The following is a 14,889-nucleotide window of genomic DNA, read 5'->3' on the forward strand; positions in this document are numbered from 1 at the left end:
TCCTGTCTCAGAAAATTTACCCTCATGTGTTTCGACTCCTAAAGAACCTCTTAGAACAGTAGAAAACATCGCTAAAGGTTTAGAAAAGCGTTTTTTGTCAACACTTCCCAAATACCCTATGTTTGTAGGCCCAGTATATACGGTTAAGGATGTCCCTAAAATTACTTTTTCTCAGCTTTCTTCGATTGTAATGACGTTGCCAACTGCTGCGCCTGGCCCTGACGGAGTAACGTCAAAAATGCTAAAAATCCTCTTTGAAGTGTCTCCAAATTCCTTGTTAGAATTGGTAAATTACTCAGTTATTAATTCTTGGATACCTGGTGACTGGAAACTAGCCAAAGTGATTCCTTTACGGAAACGCAATGGTGGTGGCTATACTTTGGAAAATATCAGACCAATAACTTTAACATCAAACTTGGTAAAACTAATTGAAAGGGTCGTACTCAAACGGGTTGCCGAGTTTGTCGAACAAAAACATATTCTTAGTCCCTGTCAAATCGGATTTCGAGCAAAATTTTCAATATGGAATGCACATACCGACCTTGAGAGTCGAATTCTTCTTGCCCGGCGCAAAAAAATGCATGCTGCATTGGTGACTCTAGATATAGAGAAGGCTTATGTTAGTGTAGAGCCCCGAATTTTATTGCACAGATTAGAATCGCTATGTTTTCCACAATACTTAATTGATTGGATATCTACATTCCTACAAAACAGACAATTTTACTGTTCATTGAATGGAGTGCATTCTGGCAAATATCAAGAAACCAGAGGTGTCCCTCAAGGGGCAGTTCTCTCGCCCGTGCTCTTTAACATTTTAATGAGTTCAATTCCCACTCATCAGGAGGTTCGCACGTATGTCTATGCGGATGACATCGCATTCTTTACGGCTGCACCTGACATTCAATCCCTCAACAGGCGCCTGTAATCGTACCTAAGCTCCCTTCAAAATTGGTTAGGTGACTTAAGATTTAAATTAAATGTTAAAAAGTGCGCGTTCCTTGTTTTCAAAATTCAGGATCCGGTAACTCTTGCTCTAAAATTTAAGCACGAAATGATTCCTCAAGTTAAGTCTTTGAAATATCTAGGGGTGATTTACGATGACCATCTGGCATGGAGGGATCACATTGAACATGTTGCAGCGAAGGGGGCACGTGCTGTGGGTATGTTGCGCAGGTTAAGCAATCCAAGGTCTGGGATGCGGCGAGACGCACTTTTAATGATTTATGATATGTATGTCCGCCCAATTATAGAATTTGGATCTGTGTTATTTTCTGGTTCACCTGCTTACAAAATTCGTCCGCTTGTTCTTTTAGAGCGGGAAGCGCTTAGATTATGCCTTGGGCTCCCCAAATTCGTGGCTAATAATGTGTTATACCTTGAAGCCCGAATACCACCGTTGTTAAATAGATTCCAATTCTTGACTGTCCAGACGTATCTGAAAATATATGAATCACAATTCCACCGCTCCATATCAATTTTTTCGTTGCGAGCCAGACTCCTTTTTTGGAGTCAGATGGCCTCGGTTTCATACCCCGCAGGTAATTCTAGTGCAAAATCTGTTACAACCTTTGCACGTAGTCCTTTCTAACATCCTTCCAACAAAATTAAGTGCATCGTCGGTTCAAATTGTCTATGATGACATTTTCCCAAATAATGCAAAACACTTATCACCTCACATTTTAAATGGATTATTAGAAGATCATTTACAAAGTCTTCCCGTTAGCATAACGATAGCAACAGATGCTTCTCAATTTAATGAAAAAGCCGGCGTTGGAATATACTGTCCGCTTTTAGACTGGGCTTTTTCAGTCCGTCTTCCGGATTTTACTCCAATTTTCCAGGCGGAGTTGCTGGCGGTGGTGCTTGCTCTGAGCAAACTAGACCCAACATACTCAACAGTGGCTGTAATTACAGACTCTTATTCTTTGTGCTTGTCGCTTTCTTCGAATATGGACTCGCCAATTTTAAACACCTTCCTTTCATTGCTCCCCTCACATTCGAGCCTCATACATATAGTGTGGGTACCAGGACACAGCAATGTGACAGCCAATGAGGTTGCAGACAGACTAGCCAAAGATTCTCTGAACGGCCCTGTATTGCCCATCCTCCCGGCAACAGCGTACATAACAGCAGCACGATTTCGGCGGCGTGCATTATTAAGCACGCAGTCTGGATCTATTTTATCCTCGGATGACTACCTGCACCTCAAGTATTCCTGGAATAGGAAATCATGTCAATCAAGGCAGACTGATGTCTCTCTAACCAGGCTACGCTGTCGTATTCCGCCCCTAAATTTCTATATGCACAGGTCTGGTTTGGCGCTTTCTCCTGTCTGCGCATTCTGCGGGGAACCGGAAACAATAGACCATTTCTTGATATTTTGCCGCCGTTTTACCATGATGAGAATGCGGTACTTAGAGAAGCCGTTACAACAGCTGGGTCTTAATTTGAGCAGCCAAATTTTATTATCGCTCGGTGCCACCATGCTTGGGTACAGCCACAGGTATGTTTTCAACGCCATTCAAAACTTCTTAATAGAAACAAAACGTCTACCTGGCTAATATGCTTTGAAGTTTTAATCAGTACATATAAATCTTACTATTCTCCTTCTGCGTGCGTTAGTATTTACTCTTATATATTTTGGTTTATCATATTTAAATTTCCTTTTCTATTCCCTAGCATTTATTACTATTTTTTTTTCGATGTAGTTATACATCTCAAAATCTAATATCTCTGCACCCCAATTCTTGGCCGATCCCCCTGTGTGGGTATGTGCCATCACATTAGAGGAGAACAACAACAACAACAACAGAGCGCCATGTTGGCGTATTGACTGCCGTGTGAACAGTCGGGTAATAAATGCAGTGAGAGGCGTCCTGGTGCCTGCCCTTCTTCTAAACAGGGCTCTCGGAGTTGTACGAAATCCAAGGATGCTTTTCACTCGACAGGTGTCATTGTCGGGGACGTCCAAATGTTGGGATACAGCAGTTCTACCAGATGTCAAGTATTGGTGACAATGCCGTTGGCAACACATAAGGAGGCTTGAAATTCGCTAAAACTCATTGTTTGGCTGACTTGCGCCCTCAAAAAACTAAGCAGTCGGCTGCGGCGATAAACAAGCGTGCTCGGTGGTCGTCGATCAGCGAATGCATTTCACGCCCGGAAATGTTGAATTTAAAGGCGGCAAAGAAATATCTAGATAAAGCCACAAACTATGATTTGCATAACTTGGAATATTGTAGGAGCAACTGCGAGTAGCTGGGATCTTCGAGATATATCTCTGGTGCATGTTGCGCGACAATGAATTTGATAAGACTGCTTCTCACGATAATGAGCACGCACAAACACAAAATACACAATCGATTCGTGCGCTGTAGTCACAGTGATAAGGCCACACGTCGGTGGCTTCCAAAAAAAAGGAATACGTTTTATTTAGTCCACGCTAATATGTTTATAACACTGCGCCTCTCGCAATTGCGTCTGAAGGTTTGACGTCGTAAGTGGCAGGCAGTTTGCGTGGAATCTAGCCGCAGATTCTGCGGAGGAAGCGCTACTTAATGACAGGCAATTTAAACATTTGCTTGATAGAGTTTATCTGAGGAGGCTTTATCGCTCTGCTCTTCTGTGCTATTCAATTCTTACTGACCGTGAAAATCATCTCGCGAAGCAGCAAAGGTTTCAACATTGTCCGACGTGAGAGTGGCTCCAGCTAGATACGTTATTCTTGTTTTTGTTAGGCTAAATATTTTGTTGTTAAATAAAAATAGACATAGTGGACAGTTCATCAGTGATGCTTGACGAGCTTGCATTTTTGCTTCGTTGAGGTAGCAGCATGACGACTTATTGGGAAATGATTTGGAGCTCCCCTTATGCAACAACACCACATCACTAATAGCGCTATTTATTGAGTGAGCCCATGGCGCATGCGAGGCCGCGTTAATATTGTCTAATAAAAAATGTGTTTACTGCAGTTATTTTGCATAACACGACAGTACAGACGATTGTGCTTTTAGGGAAATGCACTCCCCAAAGTATTCTTCACAAAGCGGCTTGTTGTGTGAGCCTCCCTGCCTGAGTATTGAACAAAGCAGAAATCGCACTTTCCCTGATCGTCAATGGCAGCCTCCCATAACTGGGAAGAAATACGACAGCACCGAGTCAATGTTCAATAATTGGGCTAGCCACAACTCCACATTGTGCGATGAACGCAGTAGCCTCACGCCGCTAGTCTGGAGCCTCAGAAGCAGCTTTACTTGCCCAGCTGTATAGCCAGAAAGAATATGACTGTGTGGACTCGTTGATCAAGCTTTGGGCTAGCCCCAAATCATCACTGTGCGATGAAAGCAGGGACCCCGCACTGCTGGTCTAGAGCCGCACCGTCAACAGCCCCTACACAGCTGTACAACCGGAAGTGAATATGATAATGTGGACTCATTTATCAATCTTTGTGCAAGCCAGAAATACTCATTGTCCGATGAAAGAAGAGGCATCGATCTGCGGGTCTCGAGCCACAGATGCAACTTCTCGTGCCCAGCTATACAACCTGAGAGGAATATGAGAGTGTGGACTCGCTGATCAAGCTTCCGACTAGCCACTATACCCCATTGTGCAATGAACGCAGTGGCCTCACGCCGCTGGTCTAGAGCCACAGAAGAAACTTCAGGTGCCAAGCTGTTCAAACAGAAAGAAATATAACAGAGTGGACTCGTTGATCAAGCTTCGGGCTAGCCACAAACCCTCATTGTGCGATGAACGCAGGGGCCTCGCGGGCTGCTGGTGTAGAGCCAAACCGTCAAATTCTCGTGCACAGCTGTACAGCCAGAAAGGAATAAGACAGTGTGGGCTCGTCAATCAAGCATCAGGCTAACCTCAAATCCCCATTGTGCGATGAACGCAGGGCTTTCGGGCCACCGGTTCTGAGCCACCGAAGCAAATGCATGTGCCCAAATATACAATCAGAAACAAATATGGCGGTGTGCAATCGTTTATCAAGCTTCAGAGAAGCCTCAAAAGGCTCTTATGCGATAAAAGAAAGGGCCTCGAGACATCATTCTGGCACTTCTTTAGTGACCGTGCAGGGAGAAGCTAGCATTTGACGGTGTCATATTCCGTCCTTGTCTTCCCTCCAGAAGCCTTGGAAACCAACCTCGCAACATGAATTATCACAGGATCATGCCCACCCTCAGCGTCGAGGCCATGGCCCTACAGAGAAAATACAGGGGTATGAACGGAATCCACATGGTTTATAATGTAAGTTTTTCTCCATATCCCTCTATTGTTGGGGACGAACGTTTTGTTGTAGAAATAGAACACAAATTCATAAACTCGATGTATACGCCGCAGTATTTCGCCCCACGAGGCAAAGTGCTCCGGCACGTAGGATGCTTGGTATTCAGTCGGTTTTTTAAGGAGATTGCTTGAGTTAAGTCATTCTAGTGAAAGTCAAAAATAGTGGGTATGGGCACTTAAATTATGGCTAAAGCAAGATCAGCGATGGTTGGTAACGGTAGCAGACTGAGTTTCAGGGCTTTAATAAAGGATTATTAGATTACTAATATGTTTTCAAAACCCTATGAAGAGGAGTACGGCCGGACTCACTGTGTTCAACAAATTTCATGCCATATGGTTTTGTTTCCTCTAACATGGTTCTTTAGTTCGAGTCCACCCATGAGATGGTAGCGCGAAGGTTTAGGAAAAGCTCCTTGCGTCTTTCACAATGAGTGACTACCTTTCTGGCTTCTCATGATCGGACACTATCCAAATACAATAATGTGAATGTATGCATCTGTTGCTTTGGCCTTGGTAAGCTTTTCATCAAGAAATTTGGTTTTAAACACTTAGGGTTGATAAGCGTTGTCTGTGTTTCATTTCGCCTGTATAGGCCAAATTTATTGCTATTTCAAAGTTGCAGTTCCTGCAACATTTTGTCACTGTGCGATAAGCTGTGAATGTAAGTTATGAAGGTTACTGGTTTCCTTACAGCCATATCTTATCAAGCCTTCTCCTTGCTTTCAATCTCTGCAGAGACGTTTGAAGCACCCCTAAAATATTTCTGGGCTGTTCCTGCATGTTACCTTTCCACTTTAGGCAGCAAGCGGGTTCAGTGCAAAGTTTCACATGAATAGCTGACCACGCAATTTTATGGCAATTTTAGCGTGTCGTTCTGTATGCCGTGTTCCTTTGTATCCTGTGGCGATATGAACGTTGCAGCGCTTCATGCCCCAAGAAGTCCCGAGAAAGCGCCTCCTTCATCTTTTGCATTTGAACACGCACATCATAAGAACTACCTGCTTTTTCGTAGGATGATATGCAAAAAATTGGAATTCATGCACTGAAGAATTCGATTTCATTCCAGTCTCGCACATTGCACCTACGCTTCTCTTGATCCCCCTTCAAGGCAGAATGCTCTCCGTGTTGATACAAATAATTTTTGCTTTAAGCGTAGTCTACATTCTCTTCACAGGTATGATATTCACATTCGCATACCTGACATCATTCATGAAGAAGCCACAGCCCACCGCTGGGGCTTCACCGCTGTGAAGAAGGCAACACAAGCCATGATTCTTCTGATGAGAAAGAATCTCCCTGCTGCTACCAAACTGCGTGTTATTTACACGCTGCTCTAGTTGCTTGGCAGCCAGCCGCTTCGTTCCGCTAGCTCCCATCTCCTTAGACAGAAAGCACAAAGAATGTCTCGGCATTTTTTATGTTTGTGTTTATGTGTACTCCGGACACAGCATAGACAAATAAAGCAGATACAAAGAAATTTAAAAGTGATTTTTAAATCCGTAGTGACTATAGTGGCTGCTGCCTGCATAGGGCTGATCGATGACAAAGAGGAAGAAGAGGAAGATTCCGCAGTGTACGCATGGAATCGGCTACCTCCTCTTTGCCTGCCAGAAACTCCTGTTTATACCTCTTGTACCTAAAAACCTCGGCCCTGTCCTTCACCCTGTCCTAGACTGGTGTCTCGTGTCCTCAAAATCCCGTGCCAATAGCGAAGTGTTTGCAGTTCATTATAACTGCTGTCATTTTCCGTCCATCGGCCAACTCCGTGCAAAAAAACGGACCTCCCTATACTTGTACCCCACATTCCGGAAGCCCAGTATTATACAGATCCGTTTATGGTGCAGGAATAGGGGACGTTCGCAAAGCTGGGCGCCGTCGAACGTGCTCTGAAGAGGGGGGGGGGCGAGGGGTAAGGAAGGCGCGTGGTAACCGGGAATCGCACGCCCTACGTGCGTACGAGCGAGAGAGAGCCGATCTTAATGCACTTTTTCACCATCTTCTCCTATCCTTCTGGAAACAGTTTGCAATGTCACATCTGATGCCACAAGCTAGCAGTAGCAATCTTAAATTAGGCGAGGAAGTGCATTGTAGGAAGTTCGCTCGTGCGCATAACCATGCACTGAGTGCGCTCTCGCGAGAGCACACACCGTCCAAATACTTCCTGCCAACGTGAACTGCTGGAAGCAACAATGGCAAGTAAGGCACAAAAGAGCATTAAAACGAACTTTAGATAGCTTTTCCACATACGCGAGCAAGCCTCACTTGTGCACTGTATTCACCGAGGCACTAGGAACTGCGTAAATACACGATGGAACGTTTACCCCTGTTTTATTTAAAACTTTCGTGTGAACTGAATCTTTGTTCTAAAACTGGCGCGACATTTGTGAAAACGCAGCCTAGATAAGATACATGCATAAATCACGAGGCAAAGATCACAAGTGCACTCACCGCGCTGTAGTCGTTCATTGCCTCCAAAGGCTTCCTCCGTATTTAATGACTATTGTTCGAATCGTATTCAAACATGTTTCAAAACAGGCGACACACATAAGCTGTACAGTCCAAGCAAAATGAAACTCTACTCTTCGGTGGCTCCTGGGAAACCTAACAGGCGCAGGCTGGCTCTGCTTTCGTTGTCTGTGACGTTAGCGATCAAGCCGCACCGCACACGATGGTCGCGACCAAAAAAGGTAATCACCACCACAACTGTAATGAGCCTACACACAAAGGTTTGGGTTTGGTTTTGTGGGGTTTAACGTCCCAAAGCGACTCAGGCTATGAGAGACGCCGTAGTGGAGGACTCCGGAAATTTCTACCACCTGGGGTTCTTTAAGCTGCACTAACATCGCGCAGCACACAGGCGCCTTGCTTTTCGGCTCCACTGAAAAGCAGCCGCCGAGGAACAGTAGTCGAGCGCCGTAAACACTGATTCACGGCGCTAGACGATCGTGCAAGTCGCACCAGAGAAACCAAACAGGTTTCGAAGGTCGCGAGCACATAACCAAAACCTGCTGTAGCTTTAATTCGACTGACATGATCTTATGATCACGTGAAGGTACAACAGCAATGCGACCAGAGATGCAAAATCGCCGGTGCTAAGGAAGCGGAGGCAAAGCCACTGGCGGAGCTCACGAAACACACACCATTGAAACGAGGCTAACGATACAAGAGCGTTCGATCGGTGCAACGGTATCGGGGCTGCAGTTGGGCGGCAGTAGAAAATATAAAAAAGATAGACAGAAAAGTCGTAAAGCAGATAAGTTCAGATCGAGAGTGGTGGCGTACATGTAGAACATACGCCTCGCATACAAGCGGACCATGGCTGGAATCTCAGAGCCGCGCGATTCTCCACCGGATGAAAAAAAATTGACGTGTCGATGGAATGACATCAACATGTTAGCCGTGCGACCTGATGCCGGTGAACACCTCCGACAACACACTACCTCACCAGAACAGGAGTTGGCCAAACTGGTGCAGTAAGTGGCCACAACTTCCCTTGAATAGTCCTATCAAATCTCTGCCTTCAGTTACAGGCGGCTGCGGAACAACTGACCACGGCGGCGGTCAGATATGTTACACAGCAGGGGAGGGGGGGATAGGAATGTCAGGCTCCGGACAGTCTACAAATTAAAACTGACCATACCAATGTTTAACACAAGAACCCTTATCAGTGAGGCTAGTTTAGTAGCACTGTTAGACCTTAGAGGTAGAGAGGGTATGAAATGTAATATCATAGGGCTTAGTGAGGTAAGGAGGCCGAATGAGGCATATACTGTACTCAAGGACGGGCATGTGCTTTGTTATCGAGGTTTACCGGAGAGACGAGAATTAGGAATAGGTTACCTTGGCAATAGGGACATAGCTGGTAATATAGATGAATTTTATATAACAAAGAGAGGGTGCGAGGCATCGTAACTAAATTTAAGAAGCGGTATAAACTGAATGTTATTTTGCACAACGTCTTCTCCATGCCCATTTCTACTTCTTGATTTCCATTAGATTGTCAGCAACTTGAGTTATTTCTCGCACACACTGTGCACCCTTCGTGTTTCTTAACATTGCACCAGCCTTTTAGTTACATAGCCTTATGCGCTGCCCTTAAATTAGGTAGAGCCATTTTCGTTAGCCTGCAAGTTTCAGCCCCATAGTTGAGTACACGTAAGATGCAACGGTTGTATACTTTCCTTTTCAACGATACCGTTAAGCTGCTAGTTATAATCTGCGAGTACTTTCCAAATGCGCTCCAGCCTGATTCTAATGTCCTTGTTATTTCCGTTGCATGGTCCGCATCTGCGGTTACTACCTGCCCTAAGTAGACATATTCACCTGCAACTTTCAGTGTTCCCCTATCTAACGTGAACTGCTGTTCCTTCCTGAGGCATTTGAACATTACCTTGTTCTTCCGTTTATTTATTTTCAAGCCTACCTTTCCGCTTTTCCTGTCTATGTCATCAATCATTCTTTGCAGTTCATCCCCTGAGTTACTTAGCAAGCCAATGTCATCAGCGAATCGCAGATTATCGAGGTATTATCTATTTACCCTTATCCCGAACTGCTCCCATTCCATGTCTCTGAATACTTCCTCTAAGCAAGCTGTAAATAGTGCTGAGGAGATCGTGTCTCCTTGCTTGACACCTTTCTTTATGGGAATTTTGTTACTTTCTTTATGCAGAACTATGGTTGCTGTGCAGCCACTATTTATATATATCTTCAAGTACTTTTACATATGGAATTCACTACAGCCTGATTTCGCAGTGCCTGCATGACCGTTCAGGTTTCTGCTGAGTAGAATTCTTTTTTGTAATAAAAAATGCTGTGTTTAAGGAGTGGTTATATTAAGAGCATTCTTCTATCCCCTGGTTGACAATATGGATATGATCGATAGTAGCGTTCCCTTTCCGAAAACCTGCCCTATCTTTTCTTCATTGAAGTCTAAGGCGGTCCTGATCTATGAGTGGCTACCTTATTAAATAGCTTATGCGTAACGGATAGTAAGCTGACTAGCCTGATTGTTCTAGTCATTAGCCCCTTACTTAAGGGCTTAGGTAATGCTTTCGTTCTTTCGTTCCGGTACCGTTAATGACATTCGGCATTTCGTATACGGAGTGGCTAGTTTTCCTAGCACAATATTCTCGCCATCCTCCAACAAATATGCAGTTACCTGATCCTCTCCAGTGGCTTTACTCCCTTTTTATAGTTTCTATAGTTTTTCTATGCTCGTCCTTCGTCACTGACTGAACGTCTGACTGCTTTTTTTACTGCCAATTTCATTATTGTCCTGACATCTTTGGTTACTTTCAGATCAGTATAGAACACCTCGGCTACTTTCACTATCTTGTCTATATTCGTGATGACTTTCCCAGACGTATCCCTTAGCGCATACGCCTGATTTTGCCTGGGCCCAATTTTTTTTTCACCCTTTTAAGGCTTCCGCCGTTGTTTACAGCATGCTAAATGTTCTCCATGCTACGCTTCATTACTTATGCCACTTTACGCTTATTGATTAGCTTTGATATCTCTCCCAGTTCTAACTGGTCTCATGGGTGGGAAGCTTTCTTACTTCGGCGTTTCTTAATCAAATCTTTCTTCTCTAGGGCAGATTACCGATATCTGCTCTAATTTACCTACCACCTACTTCTGCAGAACACTTAATAATGATATCGTTAAAATGATTGCCCATTGCTTCTAGGCTCATGTCGTCCTTCTCGGTTAGAGCTAAATGCCTATACTGAGCTTCATGCTAAACCCTTGTGCCCTCCTCCTCACCGTTAATTCATTGATGGACTTCTCTCTTACTAATCTGGTTTGTTCCCTCTTCAAATTTAGACTAATTCGACAACTTACCATCATGCGATTACTGCATCTCACTTTCCCGATTACCACTACATCCTAATTAATGGCGAGTTTAGTACGCTTTGCGCAGTCAATTTCATTTTTAGTCTCAACGTTGGGACTTTTACATACTTCCGGTTCTTTCGTTTGCTGAATAAAGTATTCATGATTGTTGCGTTATTTCTCTCCGGAAAATCAACTAATAACTCCCCCCCTGCTATCCTAAACCTAATGCCAAAGTCACGTGCCTGCCTGCTGGCTGCCTGGTCTCTTGCCTGCTTTTTGCCTAACTAGGTTATTATCTAAATCAATACTCCGCAATTTAACTGATTACTACCATGTATATAATTAACAGTGTGGTATTTAAATCAAGTAAAATACCATGTGGTCATCATGTTGGGTTTCAATAATCTGCATCTGGTTTCCCTCTCCTGCATCACAAATTTTATTGTTAAACCTTATTTATCTATTTTTAAACCAGTATTCGTGTAAAAAGAGTAACACCTCTAATAATATAAACTTGGTCGTATCGATGAATACCGCAGCGCACCTCCGGACAGGTGAAACAGATAAACCTTATCAGAATAGTATCAGTTAAAGCTTTTAGGGTCTATTATTGAACGAGGTCGCATGTCTGCTTAATGAATCTAGCATGAGCGCACAGATTCTTCTCTACATTTTTTTAGAATGCTTGCCGCAGGACAGTACGCCGCAGAGTATGGAGCAGTTCATGACGGTCGTGAGAAGAACTGTCAAATTATAGCTGTAACACTGCTGAATTAAGACATCTGCCACAACGAGCGGATAAAAGTAATGTTTGGAGCTCAAACTATCAGCTGAGTTGAAGACGTGACAGAAGTTAATAATATGAAAGCGAGTTTTTTCATGGTGGACTAGTCGAATTCTCAGACTATTTCAATTAGAATAGTAGAGTGGAATGTTGAGCGAGTTAGTCTCCCTGAGTTATGAAGACAACGCAGCTGAAAAGACAACGAAACAGAATTAAGAAAGCCATACACATAGAGGAACCTGATGCTGCCGAGAGGACTAATTATTAACACCTGCGCGCATTCTTCTTTTTCACTTCTTCCAACTACAGCAAACTTGGTTCACTGCCCTGCCATTAAGCTGGGAATTTTATCTACTTCTTCAACATCGAAACGCAAGGCGTACCAACACATTGTGCACCAGACAAAGCAATCGCCATACTTCCGAAGTCTCTAGTTTCCACATGTTCTTATTAGTTTTAAAAATCGCAACGTAAGGAAGGTCGGATGGCATTTTATTTTTGTGAATAACTTGCAGTATTTGTAGAGGTTTTTAGTTTAGCTGCATTTTTTAATCACCTTTTTCAATTATTTGAAGGAATTCATGAGCATTTGTGGAAAATGAGAGCTGTTTTGAGCAGCAGCTGTTTATTTAAAATGCTTCAGCTGCAGCAATGTTTATGGGTGCTATCGAACTATCGTCGATACATGGAAAACCCACGGGTCATGCATGAGTAGACTCGGCTACTTTACTTAAAAATGCGCTTCTTCTGACACCAGGAAGAAACAGCATACGTAGAAAACCAGAGAAAAGAATGAAGTCATAACAATTCAAACATGTTATATAAATATTACAAAATGAAAAAAATTACCACATAAAAATAAATTATATAAAATCAAACACACAACACGCTCCACACTAGCACTCACATGTTCCCAGGCAAGAACACTCATGTGTCCACACCGAACACTCGCACAAAGTGCACGCACTATAAGTTCACATCAAAAACTTATCGAGCAACAGACTGATAAGCTGGATATTTTAGGGACTGCCTATGTTGGATGATAAGTTTTTGATGTGAACCTATAGCGCGCGTTCTTTGTGCGACTGTTGGGTGTGGACATCTTAGTGTGTTTGTATTGCGTCTCGTGAGTACTAGATTGGAGCGTGTGTGCATTTTTTTTATTTTCTTTTAGTTGTATCTGATTTTAATTACTTTTATTTTCTCTTTTTAATTTTGTAATTTTTATATGACACGTGTGATTTGTGATTTTTCTTCAGGTTTTTTGTGCATGTTGGTTTCTTCCAGGTACAGAAAGTTGAAGTATCGCGTGTCTTGTCCATTTATATCTCTCTGTGTCCGTATTTTGTTGCGCTCTTGTATAAGTAATGTATTCGTACTATCTTACCACAATAACTTGTTTGGAGGCATCGGTTCATGTAAGGAGGACCTGCGACCCAGCGAGTGCCGCCGACGCATCCCAGACTTGGCCAGCCTCCTGCCACGTTGGCATAATGCATCAGTGAATCATGGCTCACGCATGTCCCAAACGTACTTGGAGCTGGTTCAGGTCGGCGATGCGTAGGTTGTGTTGGTTAGTCCGAGAACAACTGCCAATTACCGCTCGTTATAAAACCAGTGTCTGATCTCTGGCCAGATAGAAGAGCTTGGCGCGATAAGTTTCTTATGCAACATTGCCAAGGGCGGAACTGGGCCCGACCATAAGCTTGTATCTCATAACTACATGACCAGCCACTAATTAAACAGTTACCTTTTGTAGCGACAGCTGCACTTCGGTAGGCTTTCAATTCGTCGGCGTGGCATCGTATTACCGTGGCACCATGGCACCGTGGAAAGCAAAGAAGAAGAAAATGAAGAAAACGAGAAAGGAGGTCGAAGTAGAAGAAGACGAAGAAGTAGAAGTAGTAGAAAAAGAAGACCAAGACGCAGCAGTAAACGAAGAAGCACGAACGACTTCCGCGAGGTGCTAGTATAGCAGGTTCGTTCGAACGTTGTGACGATGGTGTGCCCCGGAGTTCGACACAGCGACGATGTCACACCACTGGAAGTCTCCTACACCCGAATGGGAATAAGCAACTACGAGAGCCAAGGGGTGCTTATATGCAAAGTTATTCCCAAATGGCATAAAAAAGCTTAAACCATAGAGTAAACTACTTTGCGCAAAAGTCGCGTCTTAACTTTGAAGCCGAACCTAAGTGTAGCCATGCAGGTTGCTATCGCTTACATTCAGGTTTGACCACAAGCTAAACCACAGCTACTTTTTTGCCTATGCATCTCAGTAATTACGAGATCTAGTTTGTTGTCATGACTGAACCAGTAAATATCTCACATTTTCAGAAAATACAATCGTCATTTCTGCTGCAGTGCAAAGAATTTCAGGCCGGCCCGGGCTAAACCAAAAATGCGCAGCCAAGCAGTGCGCCCAGCTATGCTAAGCGAGCACACGTCGCACAATATTGCAGAGTGCTGTGCTACTATCACAACGCAAGAATGCGAGAAGTGAAGCGGATAGAGCAAGCGTTAACTGCCCCGCTGAGTGAAGCACGCCCATATATGCTGCTGAACCTATGCTCTGCCTTCGTTTTATGTGTCTAGCAGTTAATACTTCCCCTCAGCAACCAGCGTAATATTAACTTTTCGTAATTTAAAACTAAATTCATGTATCAGTCTGCAAGATGTATATATTTCAAAATTTTCGAACCTAAATGTAATGGTTGATCACTAGCATTTCAGACTACGTACATTTTTTCGTAGTTGAAACCACTTATATTTGCATTAAGGCAAACATTTATTGTTTGTTTTACAAGAATAAATAATGCTCTCTTAACGTCCCTTCCTTTGCAGTCCCCTATTCAAAAGGTAAAATATTAAATATTAAATAAAGGTAAAATATTACAATATTAACTGCGTTGAAAAATTGTCTATGTAACAATGCTCGTGCTATCCATTTCTCCATGATATGTGGAAGATACTTCGACGTC

General features: G+C 43.4%; 1 protein-coding gene across 2 annotated transcripts in view; it reads left to right on the forward strand.

Annotated features, from left to right (window-relative positions):
- The window catches only part of LOC146181254 (uncharacterized), a 69,883-nt gene that overhangs the window by 15,514 nt on the left and 39,480 nt on the right, over positions 1-14,889 (forward strand). The window contains exon 1 of one of the 2 annotated variants that reach the window (XM_084577871.1): positions 5,141-5,250. The exons of the other annotated variant lie outside the window; for it this stretch is intronic. Within the exon in view, the coding sequence (XP_084433997.1) occupies positions 5,155-5,250 (96 nt within the window). The 5' untranslated portion in view covers positions 5,141-5,154. Of the gene's footprint in view, positions 1-5,140; positions 5,251-14,889 lie in introns of those variants that run through there. 2 annotated transcript variants of the gene reach the window in all.

The sequence above is a fragment of the Amblyomma maculatum genome, chromosome 8, assembly GCF_055883805.1.
Source record: "Amblyomma maculatum isolate TAMU_Amacu chromosome 8, ASM5588380v1, whole genome shotgun sequence".
Taxonomy (NCBI): domain Eukaryota; kingdom Metazoa; phylum Arthropoda; class Arachnida; order Ixodida; family Ixodidae; genus Amblyomma; species Amblyomma maculatum.